This window comes from Strix uralensis, chromosome 5 (genome assembly GCF_047716275.1).
Source record: "Strix uralensis isolate ZFMK-TIS-50842 chromosome 5, bStrUra1, whole genome shotgun sequence".
NCBI classification, from domain to species: Eukaryota; Metazoa; Chordata; class Aves; order Strigiformes; family Strigidae; genus Strix; species Strix uralensis.
Window position 1 is genome coordinate 55,283,893 of NC_133976.1, and position 18,456 is coordinate 55,302,348.

At 44.6% G+C, this 18,456-nt stretch overlaps 2 protein-coding genes across 2 annotated transcripts; both read left to right on the forward strand.

Annotated features, from left to right (window-relative positions):
* The first annotated feature begins 457 nt into the window (after positions 1 to 457).
* Positions 458 to 5,296, forward strand: APOLD1 (apolipoprotein L domain containing 1). Its single transcript, XM_074870946.1, has 2 exons — positions 458 to 542; positions 2,690 to 5,296. Exon 2 carries the CDS (start codon positions 2,695 to 2,697, stop codon positions 3,433 to 3,435), a length of 741 nt encoding a protein of 246 aa, XP_074727047.1. The 5' UTR covers positions 458 to 542; positions 2,690 to 2,694; the 3' UTR covers positions 3,436 to 5,296.
* A 4,112-nt stretch (positions 5,297 to 9,408) lies between these two features.
* On the forward strand, positions 9,409 to 18,453 carry DDX47 (DEAD-box helicase 47). Its single transcript, XM_074870947.1, is given in 13 exon segments — positions 9,409 to 9,478; positions 9,481 to 9,566; positions 10,316 to 10,409; positions 11,827 to 12,015; positions 12,678 to 12,749; positions 13,302 to 13,420; positions 14,291 to 14,362; positions 14,487 to 14,603; positions 14,732 to 14,878; positions 15,164 to 15,301; positions 17,027 to 17,097; positions 17,628 to 17,757; positions 17,851 to 18,453. Coding segments are annotated over 13 exon segments (1,413 nt in total). The 5' UTR covers positions 9,409 to 9,423; the 3' UTR covers positions 17,974 to 18,453.
* Positions 18,454 to 18,456: the final 3 nt, after the last annotated feature.

Below are 18,456 nucleotides of genomic sequence, written 5' to 3' on the forward strand. Positions count from 1 at the left end.
CTCACACAGCACTGCTGTGCTCCAGCCAGTCACACACACACGATTGTCCCAAAGAGCTGAGATTTTAAAAGTACACTGGACTTGAATGAAGTAGTTGGCTGACTGATGATCCACTGGCTCTAAACCTGTGGTTGGGGGAAACTTCAGTCATCAAGCAATGGGCGGCTCCAGCACAGAGTAAAGTCAGTTACTATTTCAGGGAAAGGAAAGGCAACTGTTCCCTGGGGGGAATGGCTGAACTAGCTCAGCACCAGGAATAGGCTGAGATTTTTAAAATTTTTTTTCCCCCTACACTTCAGGAAAAGCAAACACACAATGTTCATTTGCAGGGATCGTTTCCTGAACATGATGTGTGCTCGCTGTCCCGCAGGTCACTTTCCAGTGTGTCACATCCTTCTGCACAAGGGAGAGCAGGAAATGGCAAACTCCCAGTATGAGGCAAAGCATTCCCATCACAGCAATTGGTCCACAGGAGCTATAAATTGGTCTCCTCCAGAAACAGATCAAAATTTGTCTTTGGGGAGGTCAGCTGGAAACTAAAGGTAAGTTTGAACCAGTATTTTTTGTAGTCTCTCAGTACTGTATTAGGAAAGTGTTTGAAGGTTTTGGACTAATGTATGCATTTATTATTGGGGAGATTTTTCTCTAAGAGCAGGAGTTGGTTTTGTTTTCCTTTCTGCTGACATAAATCAGTGTGTTCAAAAGACATGCATCACTGTACGGCTTATGCTGTATATTGAATGACTGTTCTACTAACCGCAGTGAGATGGCCACTGTTATTACCTGAGACTGTTCTCAGCAAGAAAATCTGCAGAACAAATTGTTAAGAGGCTACAGGAATCGATATATTAATGATCATCATATTGATCTACTGTTAAGTTATTGATGATATGCTCATTGTTCATTTTAATGCCGGCATCCATTTAGCTTAGTGTTAGTCCTTGGGCTTTCAGCTTCATCTCTGACTATAGTGTAAAAAATAAGAGGATGCTGCCTCCAGCTAAGAAAAGCACAATGTACTAAGTGGCTCAAATGGCCCCATGATACCAAGAGAGACTGGAGTCATCATTCTGAAGGGCATAGGGGGAGGTCCTAAAGGTTTCTGTGTGAGATGGGTTAGGACAAGTAGAGGGAAAAAATTGCAGTGAGAATTATTCACTTACACACTTCAGGATGGAAAGACTCTTTATGGTAGAAGGTTTCCTCCTTCTGAACCACAGGGATTCTGCAGAATGAAAGCCCCAAGGATCCTAACTATATAGTGTGCCTGTGTGAGGGACCAGGCACCTCCAGTTCACACTGTAGAGAAGACTTAGCAGTGAAAAGGTGGCTTCAGCAATGAATAGTTTTGCTTAGTTGGCTCTGGGAGAGGGTCTTTCTGCTACAGAGACTTCTTTTGTCTACGAGGGCATTATGGACTGCAGCTTCTTAGCTCCATGGCTAGACTTTGCTAGGTGCAGACGCAGCACAGTCTTGTGCACAGTGCAGTGTTGTGGAGCACAAAAGCTCTGCTCCAACCAGACAACTGGCAATGCTACATCACTCCTGTTGCCTCCTTTGCCTCAGTTGCCCTATATGTAAACAGGGTTAAGGCTTTCTTTGTAAAGCACTTTGCAGCCCTAGAGCAACTTGCAAATGTTTATTGGAACATTGATTTCTACCCTTGTAACAAACAACAGAGACAGCGAACAGAGATAGCCTAGCATCAAAACTCTGAAGATTTACCCTCTCGAAGGGAAAACACTCTTCCAGGGGAGGTTGCCATAGCCAGCAGTTTTCAAGCCTTTTCTATTCACAAGCCCCTGCATTTCTCCTGTTCCCCCATCCCCAAGGGAGTGTGCACTGAAAGTGAGCTCACTTTTCTGATGCACCCTTCTTATAAACAAGGTCCATAGGCCTTCTTGCCACTGTCACTGGGGATCTACTACCATAGGTTGGACCAGTACCACAGAACAATGGTTCCCATCTCTGTCCAGATCCTGACGCCAGGTTACAATAGGAAAAAAATGCTGCAGGACCTTGAGTTGCTTAGGCTTAAAGAAAGGATGTTCATAATACCCATGTGAGGCATCAATGAGCTTCTCACCTCCTAGAGGGAAAAGTCAGACCTTGACACCCCTCAGCTGCTTCCCTCTGTCCTCCTTTAATGGGAAATGACCCCTAAATAGCAACCCGGGATGGGTGGATTTCACCTCCTCAGAACCTGACTTTTCTTCTGAAAGATGCCCTTGAATATTGCAGATCCTCTGAATCCCATCATGGGGACAACATATTAGTTCTGGCAGCATTAATGCTCTGGGTGCTGAGTCACTTAATCTCAAGGGAATTTCTGTCCCCAGGGTTGGAAGAGATGTTTTGTGTCTTCACAGAGGTAATAACAACAGCACATCTGACTCCAGCCCTTAAGATATTTTAGTCTTCTCAAGGAACAAGAAAAAACATTTAAAAGTTCATCTGTCTTAAAGTTACAGGGGAATATGGTAATTAAATGTACCTGTGTGTATGTGCATGTGTGTGTGTGTGTACGTGAGTGTGTACGTGTGTGCAGACAGCAAACCTTTCATGTAGCTGGATGAAGAAAAAAAAACAATTGGCTGGATGCCATCCCTGAAATGGTGGTCCAGGCTGAGCATGTCTCATGGGTTTTTTTAACATAAATCCCAACCCAGCCTTTTCTGTTTCTGGACAGAGGCCATGGAGAGGAACGGTGCTGCTTTTCCCCAAACACTAGACCCCACACACCACTTCCACATAGCGCTGCTGGATCAGAGACAGAGGCTGCGTGGCCAAATTGCTCACCTTCACAAGGTGGCTCGTAAACTCAACAAGCTCCGCAAAAGGTCCCTGATTGCCAATGTCAGCGGAAGCACCCTGACTGCTGCAGGAGCAGTCACAGCCATTGTGGGGCTGTCCCTGAGCCCAGTGACGCTGGGAGCCTCTCTCCTGGCGTCAGCTGTGGGTCTGGGCCTGGCCACAGCCGGGGGGGCCGTCAGCATCACCTCCGATCTCTCTTTAGTGCTCTGCAATTCCCAGGAGGTGAGGAAGGTGCAGGAAATCGCAGTGACTTGTCGGAAACAGATGAGGGAAATACTCGGCTGCCTGGAGTTCCTCCGCCGTGGGCAGGGCCCAGGGGACCCCACACTGCGCCAGTCAGAGAAGAGGGCCTCCATCTCACTGTACAACTCCGTCTGCTTCATGGTCTTCTGCGGCTCCCACAGCTTCCTCGTGCCAGAATACACAAAGGAGGTCACAAAAGTGAGCCAGGCCGTGCTGAAGGCCAAAATCCAGAAGCTGGCTGCCAACCTTGAGACCTGCACCAGGGCAATGGATGAAGTCTGTGAACTTCTTGAGTCCAGGACAGAGCTTTCCCCATGCACAAGGAGACTCAACTTGGATGCTAAAACCACTGCTGAGATTCTGAGACCATCCAGCTGAAACAATGTTTGCCCAATAATTAAAACTGGGCTTGGAGACATTACATTATTAATTGTCACCGTTAGCACTACTACCTGTTCCTATCATAATATTGGTGGTGCTAATCCACACAGGTGTGCACATCTGTCATGTGCCTTATCTATATCTGAACACAAACTCCTTCCTGATAGGAAGCTAAAACTTACACACACACACACCCCCCACCAACTGACAGTAGCACCTGATTCAGGTTGGAGGTTATGATGGACACGTGGACTATTGTGCACACAGCAGCAGATTTCAGAGCCTGAAGGCAGGGGTAGGTGGCTGTTCCTCAGACCCATGTTTCCCCAGCCATCTCCCCGGCCCTGCTTCCCCAAGGCAGCAAAAAGAAGCAGGTCAGGAGCCTGGTGAAACCCGGGCAGTCCTGGTGCTGACTGAACCTGGTTTGTAAATAAGTTATGAATCTATGAATGCTAAAAGGGCTAGGGTACCCTCAAAAAGCCAGCAGCTGCCAATTTCCAGCAGAGTACAGTCCTATTACCAAGGTACATCTGGAAAGGCTTTTGAAGGAAAGAGCTCCAGATACGACAGACTGTATGGATGGCCCATCATCCCAGGGTGAAATAGCAGGGCCAGAAATTGTTATCCCTTTTAAAGAAAACTCTCCAGGCTGAGAACTGTGATCTTTGTGTTCTATTTATTTACATAGGATTATTTTAAGGTTTTGATATTGTATTTAAAGATGTATACTTTTTCTCTTCTATAAAGAGGCCTCTGCTCCAAAGGAAAGCAGCTGTTCTTGGAGGCAAAGCAAGTCTGTGGCATGTGAGAGCAAGTTACCTGTTCTTTGGCTATGAGGGAGGGCAAGTCCCTGTAGGAAAAGGAAAGCATGGCCTGAATGCTGGTAGTTATAAAATAGGTGAAACACAGTCAATCAGGGACAGATCTTAAGAACCAAAACAGGGAGAAGGACAGGTCAGTGACCCTGGGACAAGAGCCTGCCTCAGGGCACTGGTGGAAGAAAGCAAGGAGGGAAGCATAGGTTGGTGTTACTGGACTGAGCTGGAGCCCAGCTGTGATGGGAGCACATCGGAGAGGTGGAGATGCCACTCTCCATGCAGTCAAGCAGCCTGTGAGACCCACAGTGGTTTGTCTGTGAGGGAGGAGGCAGCACTCATGGAGAGCTGGACATACTCCTAGCAATGCTTCCCAGGGAAGGCTTCATGTTAGCAAAATATATATTGGTACTAATACTCAAGAGGGGTGCAAAGGAGGAGGATGATTCAGTGGCAGAGCATTTACGAAGCAGGAGGAAGGACGGGGACCCTGTTTCAAGTGACTGTTCTGCTAAATATGTCCTTTGTGATTTTTGACGCCTCAGTGTCTCAGTTCTCTGTCTAAAAATGGGGATAGTAGCACTTCCTTACCTCACAAGTATGTTTCTGGGACAAATACTGAAAAGTGCTCAAGTATGGTGATGATGGGGATCATGTCAGTATGTGGAAGAGGTACAAGGAAGAGACCCCAGAAACTAGCTTGAGACGACTAGACAAGTTAATGCAGGGATAATTCCACGTCCACAAGTATGCACCAGTGGATAAGGGAAACTTCCCTGCAGATGTATGAAGTGATTAGAAAAACTCACTCTCTAATTCTGTAACACTGAGCAAACTCTAGGAAGGGCAACACTCCATCTCACAAAATTTGAATTCTCGTTCCCTTTTGTCTCTTCCTCTCATGACATCAACATTTGTTTTTACACATAAAGAGAACAAAAGCTTTGGTCCCTCAGAGTGTGACTCAGATGCTTGTAATGCTCAAGCCTGTTTGCCAGAAATGAACAAGTACACTGCTAGTTTGATTAAATAAATATGAAGCACTTTTGTGTCAGTGTCTCTCTGGACACGTGCATGTGATCACATTTCTGCCCCCTGGCTCACCCTGGTCCATTTCATGCTCCAGGCACTGGAGCCAGGGAATCGATATGAACAGCTGGACATGTTCAGAAGGTGAGAATGGAAAATGAGGTCATCAACTCCATGCCACACAGCTGGCATTTGTGTATGAGTGTATGTGTTTATGCCTGTGTGAGTGCATATCCTGGTGTGCACATTAGTCCATGTACACTGTGGATGTTGGTCTCTGACATGCAAACACTGAGGTGTGTATGTGTGAGCATTTAAGTGTGTTTTGGGAGTGTGAACTGCACACTATGCAAAGGCAGATACAATGCAAATTTTTTTCTAGTGCTCCAGCATATCACCAGCTAACTCCACCAGATCAGTTACAACTTCACCAGGCTTCTGAGATGGCTGGTTTTATCCTCACAAAGAAAATTATGTAACATATATTTCTACCTCCTGCCCAGTTTTCTGGCAATGCAGCTTTGTCCACACATCCACACACAGGGAAGAGCATAGGAACAAAACCAGCTCTGAACAGACCAATCTAGTTGGCAGAAGGATCTGAATTTGAGAGCTCAGATCTTCACAAGGGCTGGTTTTCTCTGCTCAACACAGTCCTGCACTCCAATCATAGCTGCTGTTTCAGCAGCTGGGGACAAATCAGATAATTTGGTTCCCATCTCAGCCACACAGGCAAAAAATTCTGCTTCTGTTTTCCCCTAGGCTAACCCTTCACTCAAAGTCAGGATCTGAGTTGTTGCACAGCACTGCTGTGCAAGTGTAATTGAGCCCAAAGTACCACACTCTCCTGGCCAGGTCTCAGCACAGTCCCCTCCCTGGGTTGGTTTGCTAGGAATGCAAAGGGAGGCTCACGCGAAGAGTGGGCCTTGCAGGCTGGAAGATCTCTAATCCTACACAAGGCAGAGGACCTGTGTGACTTCATTTGCTCCAAAACCCATCCAGTGCTCTTGGATACTTTCTAAGCCAGATTGTCCTGTGAATCTAAGTCTAAGCCCTCACAACTCAACTACTCTTGATCTAGCAGCTAGCAGACAGGGCAGAAGGTGATCAGATCCTCCTCACCCAGCTCTGAGCATGTCGTCCTCTCTCCACCCATGCAGTCAGCACTGGATCTCGTGATACCCTGGGGAGCCAGCTTTCGGAGCTGTGCTGGCAGAACTCTACCAGATTTGGGGGTAAGATTCATTTCTTACTCCTCTTCCTCCCTGAAACAGCTCACTGCTGGGTCAGATGAGCACCAGAACTTGTACCAAGAAAGCACCAGAAGCAAGTGACCTGGGCTAAGACAGGGGTTCACCTATGCCAGTATTAGTATTGGCTTAGTTCCAATATTGTGACTCCCTTAGAGTCACAAGCAACATTTGGGGAAACTGTCTTTGATAAGCGGGTTTTTTGCTTTTACCCTTCAAAGTAGTAGATATGCTCGTGGAACCCTTCCTTTGGTAGCTAGGCAGCAGGGGGAGAAGGGTATGTGTGTGATTTGATGTTTAGCCTGGGCTGGCAGTTATGAAGCCTGGCCTTCTGATGCCATTTTTACCCCCCTTTTATCAAAACTGCTGCAGGGAGGAATGATTCAATGTAAACATAATTTTAACACAAAGTCCCATACTATGTTTAGAAAGCATAAAAAGGTGTCTATGACAAAGGACCCCAAGTAAAGTCAGGGAGTCAGGATATCCAATAGTCTCCCAGAGGGTAGACAGGACCATTTACCATTAACTGTGACCTACTATACACACAGTCCATCTTGTCTTATTATGCATCCCTTATGAAACAGTTGGCATTATACCTGCACTAAAATTCATCTGCTGCGGATGCTCCCAGCCCATCTGCTCTAAGGAAGACTGAGCCTAGCCCTGAGTAGGGCTAGGGACGTATTTGGTCAAAAGCAATGTCTAAAAGCCCTGGAGTGAAAATTTCTAAATCCAGTATAATCTGCAGTGTGCTGAAAAGCACAAAAAGGGAATCACCATTTAGAAGTGGTATTTGTTTTATCACACGAGTGCTCCCAACAGCAGTTCAGGACAGGAGGGAGCTTTTATTCAAATACATCTACTGACAAAAGGGAATTACCCAAACTGGAATTTCACCAGAAACAGCTCCTACCATATTATATGGACAATGAGTTCAACAAAAAATCACAAGCAGTGACTTCCCGTCACATCCCCAGCTCCATTTCCTGAGGCATCTCAGTGACCCTTATAAGAGTTCATGTCTAAGTGCTGGCCAGGCTTAACCTTTAGCACTAATGATATATGGCAAACTCATGGCTCAGACTGCTGTAATTTTTGAAACATATGATCATAACTAGAATCTACACTGGGTTTTTCTTTCTGAGTTTTTTTGGTGTTGTTGGGTTTTTTTAATTTATTATTTTAAAATCATTGCTCCTGAGCACAGTGGGATGCAGGAGTTTCATTTCCACTGCTGCCCAGTGAATTGTTTCAGGTTTCCTCTCCTTTCCCTGTCACGCAGAGAGTTTGTTCGGATTTCCTCTCACTTTCCTCATTGTTCTGGGAGCAGAGGAAATTGCTTGCTTGGAATCCAGTGACAGATGCTCAGGTACGTCAGCGTTTCCACTGCGAGCACATCCAGCCAGGCTTCCCAACCAGCAAGAGAGAGGGAGGTCTGCTCAGAAATGCAGTCATGCATTCCACTTTGCAGTTGGCTCTGCTGTCCTTTCAAAGCCAGAGCTCTTGGATACATTAGCATCCTTTTCCCTAAAACAAAGGAGGTTCACCTAGCTGCAAGGTTGCTCCTCTGCAATCAGCATTGGGACTACAGATCAGAGGCACCACACCCAGACCAGATGGAAACCAATGAGCTCAGGAACTACCATCACAACATGACATTCTGATGCTGCTCTCCGTCAAAGGGCACTAAACCCATCACCATTTTCACCTCTCCCAGTGCACTTGCAGGGCCCCTGCCTGAGTCTCAACTGCAACTATCAAGAGAGCTGGGGGAGTGTTTGCATCTATTCCCATCCCCTATTACATTATTAATTACATTATTACATATACATATATATACACATACACATTACATTATTACATTATTAATGTATTACATAACATGCTGTGAGTTGCCACAGTTCAGTTTATTTTATGTATTTCTGGCACTTCAAAGTTGCACACTGGCAATTACCATAAACAAGAAAACAAGGTGGAACAGTGACAGTTCTTGACTTTTCTTTTTTTCCCCTCAAAATGTTTCATACTAGCACTTCTGAATAAGTTAATTTGCTCTTTACATGTATTATATCTGCAAGTTTATATACATTTCCTGTATTTTTGTGGCAGGCTAGCTCATTTTGTCTTGTTCTTTCACAATTGTAGAATTTATGAATAGAGAACACCATCACGCACACTGCCTAAGCAATGCTAATGCTGAGCTGCAGGCCAGAGGCTTAGCTATTTGCAGTTAGTGCCAAGCACGCAGGTTTTCACGCAGTTTTCACACAATTCAGTGTGCTCTTATCCCAATACAAGTGGCTACAGCTCCGTACCTTCCCCTTCCCTGGAGACCTCTCTGGAGTTCAGTGAAAATCCACCCACAGTTTCTAACTTAGCAAAGCACAGCACTTGTCACAAAAATCACCCCCCCCTTGCAGAAGCGTAATCCCAATTAAGTTTAAAGAAAACAAGCCTTGAACACATTTAGATGAAAGGCCTCCTCAAATGTGCTAAGAGCCTTGTGCAGAGTCAGGATGTTTCCACAGACATGGCAACTCAGCCGACGTCGGCTCGTTTACATCGGGAGAGAAAATGACTGCGCTTGGTGCCCCGAGCATTACACCCACTTCCCAGAGAGCCGCGCTCTGAAGAACTCCGGAGGCAGAAGACACCTTCTGACCTCAAGAAAATGAGACCGCCTGTACCTCATAGCAGCGCTACCACCGTCGCAGCGCTGTGACGGCGCGGCAGCACCGCCCACCCTCCCGGAGCACCGGCCCGGCTCCAGCCACCGCCAGCAGCAGCAAAAGCGACCGCCCCGACGGGTAACGGCCGCCGCGCGTAGCCGCTCGAACCCCACCCCGCCCGCTCCCATTGGCTCTTTCCTACGAACTACAAATCCCCTAATGCCGCCGGGGCGGGACTACAACCCCCAGAGTGCTCTGCGCTTCCCGGATGGGGACTGACTAAAATGGCGGCAGGAGATGAGGAAGGGCAGGCGGCGGAGCCGGAGGCGGCGGTAGAAGAGTCACGGAGCTTCAAGGATCTGGTGAGGCTGGGCTGGAGCCGTTTCTTCCCTCGCTATTCCCTCCCCTGTTCTGAGGAGCGCCCTCCTGCCCCTGCTGCTCTCTGTCCCCGTCCCACGTATCAGTCCGGGCGGGCGGGAGCTCCTCGCACAGCGCCGTGTGCCAGGCCGTGCCCCACACCGCCCCGCCGCGCTTGGCACGGCGCCGGGCTGCGGCCCTTCGCAGGCTGGAGGCGGCCTCAGACCCGGCGGAGTCCCCGGTGCGCGGTGGCAGACGCGTGTGCCGCCGTCGCCGCGTCGACTCGCGGGCGTGGCGTGGTGCTGTGCCCGGGCAGGAGCTCTGGTTTATTCAGGCCTCTACTCCGGTGAGGTTGACATTGCTGCTCCGGTCAGCGCTCGTCAGCCGCTGCCTGTATTTTCAGTTGTGTTACCTTGCCCAGGCGTTTTCCTTTTTCCATGCTCATGGGATACCCTCAGAGCAAAAGAGAGACAGCTGGGTGTGTGTGGAAAGTTCCTTGTGTAAACTAGGGAAAAAATGACGAGTTTCTTACTGATGGCAGTCACCTCTAACAGTTCTGAGGAAATCTGAAGGACTTGGGGATCACTGTGCGTAGCCTGCCCTTTTGGGTAGTTGCATTGAGGGCCTGATGAGGTTTGTCTCTGCTAGAGACGAGCTTGACTCTGTAGCTGTATGTATTTAACTTAACTATGTGATTTAATTTAGGTCTCCTTGGTGATGTCTGTTTTCCTTTTCTCTTTTCACTAATGTTCAGGGAGTGACAGATGTCCTGTGTGAAGCTTGTGACCAGTTAGGATGGAAGATGCCAACAAAGATCCAAGTTGAGGCTATTCCAGTGGCTCTCCAAGGTGAGCAGTGTGCTTCTCTGATCCAGAATCTAGGGATGCCCTGGGAGCTCTGTGTGAATGAATTTTGCTGAGTGAAAAGTAAGTGGCAGGGATGTAAGCATTCTCACTTCATCATTGAAGGTATCTGTCCAGAAGTAGTCTCTTTGTTCATTCTGGTGTCCTTCCGAGGTTGAGTTTGGAATACTAATTTGCCCTATAACACTGCCTGCAATTGCAAACTTTCAAATGGGTAAAATGGGTTCTTGAGTGTTCACTACTGTTGTGTAGTTCTTACACTCCATGTTAAATAAAATTATTGTTAATCACTTGAGCTGCTAGTCTACATTGACCACTTTCTTTATGAAATAGTCAGGGATACCCAGGAAACTTCTCATAGAAGTGTGTGTCTGAAATTATAGGTGCCTTAACTGATTACATAATTTATATAATCTGCTTTGCTGTGAGCAGGCAATTCTTTGAAATTAGATTTCTGGAGTGAGTAATAGCCAAACCACAGTGACTTTCTGTAAACATTCTGGAATTACAGGAAAATAGATTACTGAATTCGGCAAACATTTCTGCCTCTAGAATATTTAGTTTGTGTTTTGGGTTTTTTTTTAAAAAAAAACTAAACACTCTGAAGCAGGAACAGAACAGCGTAGTGACAGAGTGGGAGTAAACTTTCAGTGTCTACTCTGTCCTAGTACTTAACTGTTGTCAGACTCTTTTACTACACGTACAAGATTCTCTTGAAAAAAGCAAAAATAAGATTGCATTCCTCAGAACTTGTCTCCACTTTAAGGCTGTTAGCAGTATGTTCTTCTCAGATGTAGGAGTTTAGGAGGTCAGAATGATTTCTACTGATGAATTCTACCCTGTTGCCTGTACTGGTTTTGGGTAGAGGACTTGCTGTTCTAATCCTTCCTGCTGCAAACTGGTTTAGATTACTCTCTTAGTCAATGGCACAGAATTGATTTTGGCTTGTGGAAAGTGAGGTTTGGTAGTGCTGTTGTCTTGTAGTTGGTATGACGTAGGTCTCGAACACGAGTCTAATTCCTTGTAAGCCAGTGAACAGGCAACAGTTGGTCTAGACTGTTTACCCAGATAGAAGCAATATGCTGTAAACTGACAGATTTGAGAAATAATAAAGCTTTTTTTGAACCTGAAATTTGTATGAAAACCTGTGTATTGGCAGACATTTAACTAGAGAATGGAAAAGATCGAGACTGTAATTATTGTACAAATGAAGTCACACTCTCTGAAAGTGCTGCAGAGATGTCCTGAAATTCTTTGGTTTGACCCTTTGTTCTTTATTACCCATTGTATGTCTTTTTCTACACTTAGGGAATTCTTGTGCTTTCTTGCACTGTGCTTTAAAGACTTCTTTTTCTGGTCTAGATTTGTAAGATTTTTTTGTCGTCTTTTGTGCTCCATGTAGGCAGAGATATCATTGGACTGGCAGAAACTGGCTCTGGAAAAACAGGAGCCTTTGCTTTGCCAATTCTTCAAGCACTGCTGGAAACACCTCAGCGATTATTTGCTCTTGTCCTCACACCAACAAGGGAGCTGGCCTTCCAAATCTCAGAGCAGTTTGAAGCTCTTGGATCCTCCATTGGTGTCCACAGTAGTAAGTAGCTTTGTGATGTTGGAGCGGTTTTTCTGAAGACTGAAGTTTGTCAATTCTAGATTGCAAAGGGAAAAAGTAGAGTATTTTTATGGAGGGTTGAACAAAAGGTCAGAAAAGTTCGTGATATGGAAGACAGAGATCTGGTGTCAGGTTTGGGAAAGAAAGACTGTATGGTTTCTCCTCATGGAGTAGTATGCAGCTTTTCTGCATTTTATGTTCAAACAGTTAAAGATGGAAATAGAAGAGAATCTTCTCAATAGTGAGTTTGTGTCCTGTGAAATTGCATAGAGCTCTTCTCTACAGTGTCATGTAATTTAATCTTTCCTTCAGACTGTTGTGTTGGCTCTTTAGATATTCTCTACAAACATAAAACCTTTGTGGGTATTTTTAGAATTCCTAGATTTTTGCAGCTGAGTTTAGCTGAAAGGAATATATTCTGCCTGTAGCTCTTCAACTGTGAAAATAAAATACCTGGGGCCAGTAAGGATATAATTATATGGCTTAGTGGGCCTGGGAAGGTCAGGTGTGCTAAAATAAAATGAATTATTGTAAAGATAAGTAGCCTTTCATTTGTACAGACTTGTGGCTGTCAGGGAATAGGAGGAAACACTATGGTGCCAGGGGATGGCTGAGAGATTCACTATATTCTATTTGTCCTGCAGCTGTTATTGTGGGCGGAATTGACACGATGTCTCAATCTCTGGCCTTAGCCAAGAAACCACATATTATAATTGGTAAGTTAATGTGCTGGGAGTACAGGGTATGAATATTATCAAACTGCAGTTGTCCAAAGAAAGAGTACCAAAAGCTTTTGTGTATTTGAAGGAGAAGTGAGAGTACATCCTTCATTTGTTTTCATCCTGAGATCTGAGTACTGGCTTGTTAATGTTTCTAAAGTATACACCAGTAACAGCCTTGCTGCTAGAAGCTCATTCCAAAGCATTCCTGCTAGACTGTCTTTGGCTTTTTTTTTCATTCTCCTCAAGTATTCAAAATGCTGGTCTCATCCTTTTCAGTACAGCTCATCTACAGTCTGTTTTGTTTTGCGTTTTATTTTTTTTTAGGGGCAAAGGGGGAACGGAGGCCATTCTTCAGCAAGTCTGACTCCATTAGTCTTATTTCAAAACACTCTGAAGATATCCTATCAAAGAGTCCTTCCCACAAAGAAATCTGGCTTTACTTCTCTTGGGCAAAGAATCCCATTTCTGTAACATATGACTCTCTTGCCTCTTTGTATCTTTTCCTTTGCTTTCGTTCTAAATTTGCTCTCTTGATTTTGTTGGTAGCAACCCCTGGCCGTCTAGTTGATCATTTGGAGAACACAAAAGGCTTCAACCTACGAGCTCTGAAGTTCCTAGTGATGGATGAGGCTGACCGGATTCTTAACATGGATTTTGAGACAGAGGTAAGAATCTGCTAAAAGAAGAGTTTGGAACACCAGAGGAGTCCCCTTAAAATCGCTTCATACAGTCACATAGTAAACACTGAGCTGTTCTGTAGAAATTAAGAGCAAATTGTAACTAAGATCTAATAACTGCACAAAAGTCTACAGTGGGAATATGTGACGGTTTAGCCCCTGCCGGGGTCTGAGACCACGCAGCCGCTGCCCCTCCCCCACAAAGGGAGTGAAATACAAAACCCCGAGACTGAGATAAGGACAGGTTTAATACAACAGAGCAACAGCAACACAACAAACAGCAACAATAAGAATAACAGTGATAACAATGAACAGAGCAAAGTATATACCGATACATCAGTGAGAGAACCGGCTGCGCCACCCACACGATCCGATTCTTCCCGCGTTCGCGCTAGGATGTGACGTCAGCATGATATATGAATAACACGGCTAGAGCTTCCCCCCCACTGCTGGGGAAACTTAACCCTATCCTGGCTAAATCAGGACAGAATAGAACTTAACAAAGTTCTGCAGAGCACTAGCAAGACAGTAGAAGGCATTTTGTCTCTGAAATCTGCTGGTTTCTCTGGCATGCCTGACATTGACACAGTTAGTGTAGAACACTGTCACATGCATGTTCCTGCAGGAATATTGTCTGATATTTGCACTGCTTATTGGACTTCTGGAGTTCACAATGCCTAATTATCAACAAGCTATCAGCTCACACCTTCCCTTTAGAAGAGGGGAAATTTGTTCCTACTGTAAGTCTAAGTTGCGCACATACGTTGCTCTTCATTTGGATGATGGTTACATTTGGAGGAGGCTTATGTCTTGATTGCTGTTGTATTCAGCATTTCCATTTCCTTTCTATTTTTACAGGTGGATAAGATCTTAAAAGTGATTCCTCGAGACAGGAAGACATTCCTGTTTTCTGCTACCATGACCAAGAAGGTGAGAGCAGAGTATTCTGCTTTAGTTCTGTTTCCATCAGGCTATACTGTTGACTAGACTGTACGATACAGGTTTCTGACAAGATCTCTGTCCATCTGGTACTAACTTACATTGATCTTCCCAGGTTCAAAAACTCCAGCGTGCTGCTCTGAAGAATCCTGTTAAATGTGCTGTTTCTTCAAAATATCAGACAGTTGAAAAACTACAGCAGTACTACATTTTCATCCCCTCAAAATTCAAGGTAATGTCACTTCTGTTTCTTCCCTCTTCTGATTGTGTCTTGTCTTGCTGTTCCCACATCTGCCCAATATCTTGTCATCTTCTCTGGCTTATGCTTACTTTTTTTCTGCTCTGTCTGTTTCTTTACAGGACAGCTACCTGGTTTATATCTTGAATGAACTAGCTGGAAACTCTTTCATGATATTCTGTAGTACATGTAACAATACTCAGAGGACTGCTCTACTGCTCCGCAACCTGGGGTTCACTGCCATTCCTCTCCATGGGCAGATGAGTCAGGTATGGGCATACCCTACAGAATGTAGTAGACAGGAGACACTTGGGAAGTGGGCTACACCATACTGAGTCACAACTACCTTACAGAAGCTAGTGGACTGGACTGATCCCTAGAAATGTAACTAATGTGAATGCTGCCACTGATTCTGTAGTAGTTCAAAAAGAAATTAGAGAAGTGAGATTTTTGAGTAATTTGCCCCAGTTCTTCTGTACCAGTATTTCAACAAGACCATATTAACCAGAATAAGCATTTTTCACTCATTCCCTTTTTGACCTCCTCTCTTCCAGAATAAACGCTTGGGCTCTCTAAACAAGTTCAAGGCAAAGGCACGTTCTATTCTGCTGGCTACTGATGTTGCAAGCAGAGGTCTGGACATCCCACATGTAGATGTGGTGATAAACTTTGATATTCCTACACACTCTAAGGTAAGCTAGTCTGTGTGCTGGCTGAGAACTTCTGGTCACCAGGAGACATAATGAAGCTAGACAAAGGAACAAAGACACCTCTTCTCTGTTCTGCTGACTGGAAGTCTAGTTCACACTTCTGTAGATTAAAAGATGTAGTTCAGCCTCTGCAGTTGAGTTGGTATCTCAGTTTTGTTGGATGGCCTCATCTGGATAGTAGAACTGATACCATAAGTGAAGAGGGGAAGTGAGGGACATTCTGTGTCTTTGTATTTCTCCTCAGATGTCGTGGTAGAGACAGATACGACAAGCAATTGATGCAGACAAAATGTCCCCCACTTTATTATCTACGCTCTTCTTCTATATATGCTTTACAAAGCTGTGTGCTCATTTAGTTGGTTACACAGTTGTTTTTCAACATTGCTATTGGTTGGCTTTTACTCTTCTTCTCTGCTCTTTAGTACGTGCAGAATTGCGGCTCCTCCATCCTACTCCCTTGCTCACAGTTCCTTTTATCTTTATACTTCAGCAAACGTCTCCCTCTTCAAGGGTACACTGGAATCTTGTCAAGGCCAAATTCTTCTTCAGTCAGGCTGCTGGCAGACCCGCTGCCTCCCCCAACACTCAGAATGTGTGTGTTGCTGTATTACGTTAAAGGGCTTCTAGACTTTGAAAATAGTTTTAACGTATTATTAGTTTCAGGTAGTAATCTCTGTTCCTGTGGTCCAGGTCTGCCTTAACATTTCAAACTGTGTTTAAAAAAAAAAAAATCTCCCATTACGTTCAATGAGGATTTGATCAAGAAAGATGTCTTTAGTATATTTTGCATTCATATCACAAAAGTACAGCAAACTGAAAAAAAAATGAGTTACTCTACCTTACAGAAAATGTAGTGTTATTTTAGGAGTGTGACTTTGTTTGCCGGCCTAGTTTCGGAAAGCATACCAACATGCATTTCAGGAATTGCTATTTTTCTTTATAATGATTGAAGATACTACACATCGCAAGCAGAAGAAAGTATGGTGGTTCTTTTGAAGACACTGCTTTTGACATTGTAAAAGGACAAAAGTGAAAAAAAAACCAAGTTGGGGGCAGCAGCTTGAATGACATTGTTACAGTTTTTGTGTCCCTCTCATCTAACCATGTCACAGAACACATCCTTTCTCATGATGCTTCCTTTCTCCACAGATCTAGCATGGAGAAGGGAGTATTTTATTTTCCATAATGCAGTATAAACCCTGGAAAATAGCCTAGAACAGTGTAAACAGAAGGCACTCAATAGATCAGATGCTTCCAAATTGTTCACATTCATCCTCCCTTTCACTGTGCTTGACAAATTTAAATCTTCTTGCCAGACAGTTTTTCTGGAAGACACTTATATAGAGCACTAGATCCCAAGACTGAAAATGCAGGCATTGACTCACTTAAAATATTAGCTTTCCAAGGAATTGATTGTTCATTAGCAAAGTCACATATTGCAACTTTTGTCCTGCAGTCTTAATAATTGGAAGTGGTCTTCTCCTTTGAAGGAGAAGAATTCAAATGTTGAAACCAAAGGTATGTTTCCACAAGCTGGCATCTTCTCAAATCCTAATGCTGCACACAGTCCTGAGTATTTAATCCTGGCTGTATTTTTTCCCCATTTTCTTGTTCTTTCCTAAAGAAAAATTATATGGACTGCTTTCCCATAACTTCTGTTTTGTTTGGTGCACATATCTTCTTGCTTACCAAGAATATTATTTTCAGGATTACATTCATCGTGTTGGGAGAACAGCTCGAGCTGGGAGATCTGGCAAATCTATCACCTTTGTCACACAGTAAGTGTTAAAATGTGGCAGACGTATTCTTCCCAGATGTGTTTCAGAGCAGAAAACATCTGACCTCATCCTGGCTGAGAAGAAAATACTACTTCTAATTTTGAGGTGCCAGTGGATTTATTTAGTTAAAGGGGAGAGAATTTGAAGCCTGGGGTGGGAAGGGAGAAAGGTCTAGATAAATTCTAGAAGCAGGCATGTAATGAGCAGAACTGTATATAACTTGGTTGTATAATATACATACATTTTTGTAATATATAATGCAGGTTAAGTAAGTGTGGCGTTTTGATACATACTGAAGTATTTGTCTAAAAAAAGTCTTTGCAAAACACTTCTGAACAGAGGTGAGCTGAATACAGTGAAGCCATCCCAAACGATGGCATCATTCGGATGCTATTAAGAGTTGCTTGTGAGACCATCAGCACAAGCTAACAATATCTGTGGGCTGGAGATCAGGGGTGATGTCTGTGGGTGGTGACAGCTGAAGCACTCTCAAAACAGCCAATTCAAACTGGTGTCTTGTCTTTTCTCAGGTATGATGTAGAGCTGTTCCAGCGCATTGAACACCTGATTGGCAAGAAGCTGCCAGCATTCCCCATGCAAGAGGAAGAAGTTATGATGCTGACAGAGCGTGTGGCTGAGGCCCAGAGGTTTGCTCGAATGGTGGGTGCTGACTTTTTGTCCCTCTACTCACTGTTGTAGTCTGAATTTCCTCAGGTGCCAGAACTCTTGGTCAATCTTTTGATTGCATTGCAGGAGCTGCGGGAGCAGGGAGAAAAGAAGCGATCTCGGGATGATGATGATGATGACACAGAAGAAGCTATCGGTGTCAGGAATAAGGTGGCAGGTGGGAAAAAGAAGAAAAGGAAAGCCTTCTAGTTCAGTATTTGGACAGACTTTTTTTATTTTTCTCTTTATGGCTACATGAGCTCAGCAAAAACAGTCTACCAAGCTTGTGTCCAGTGGATTTTTTTCAGAACTACTTAGGGAATTGGACAGTCCACCTGGAAAACAACTTCCTCTCTTCTGCTTCACCAATTACAGACTGAGCTTGACTCACTGTGGTACCATGGGACCAGTCTTCCTTTCATAGACACCAGACCATCACCTCTGGACCTGAAAGCAGCTGTGGTCTGGCCCTGCTCATTCACAGAGAGGTGCAGTGTGAGTGCAGCTTTCCCAGTGTTGCAGCCTGTCTCACTACCCAAACTCACTGGTCTGAGGTCAGACAGGTTTGTCAGAAGAAAGAAAAAAGTTAAAAGAAGCAGCTGAGTTTTCACAGCACAGCTGTGATGCCCTTGCCTTGATGAAGGGACAGGTGTTGTGGAGAGCTCCAAATATATTTTGCTTAATTTTAAAGCT

What these genes read in the sequence shown, in the direction of transcription:
- APOLD1 (XM_074870946.1), top strand. Translation starts at nt 2,695, where the DNA reads ATGGAGAGGAACGGTGCTGCTTTTCCCCAAACACTAGACCCCACACAC.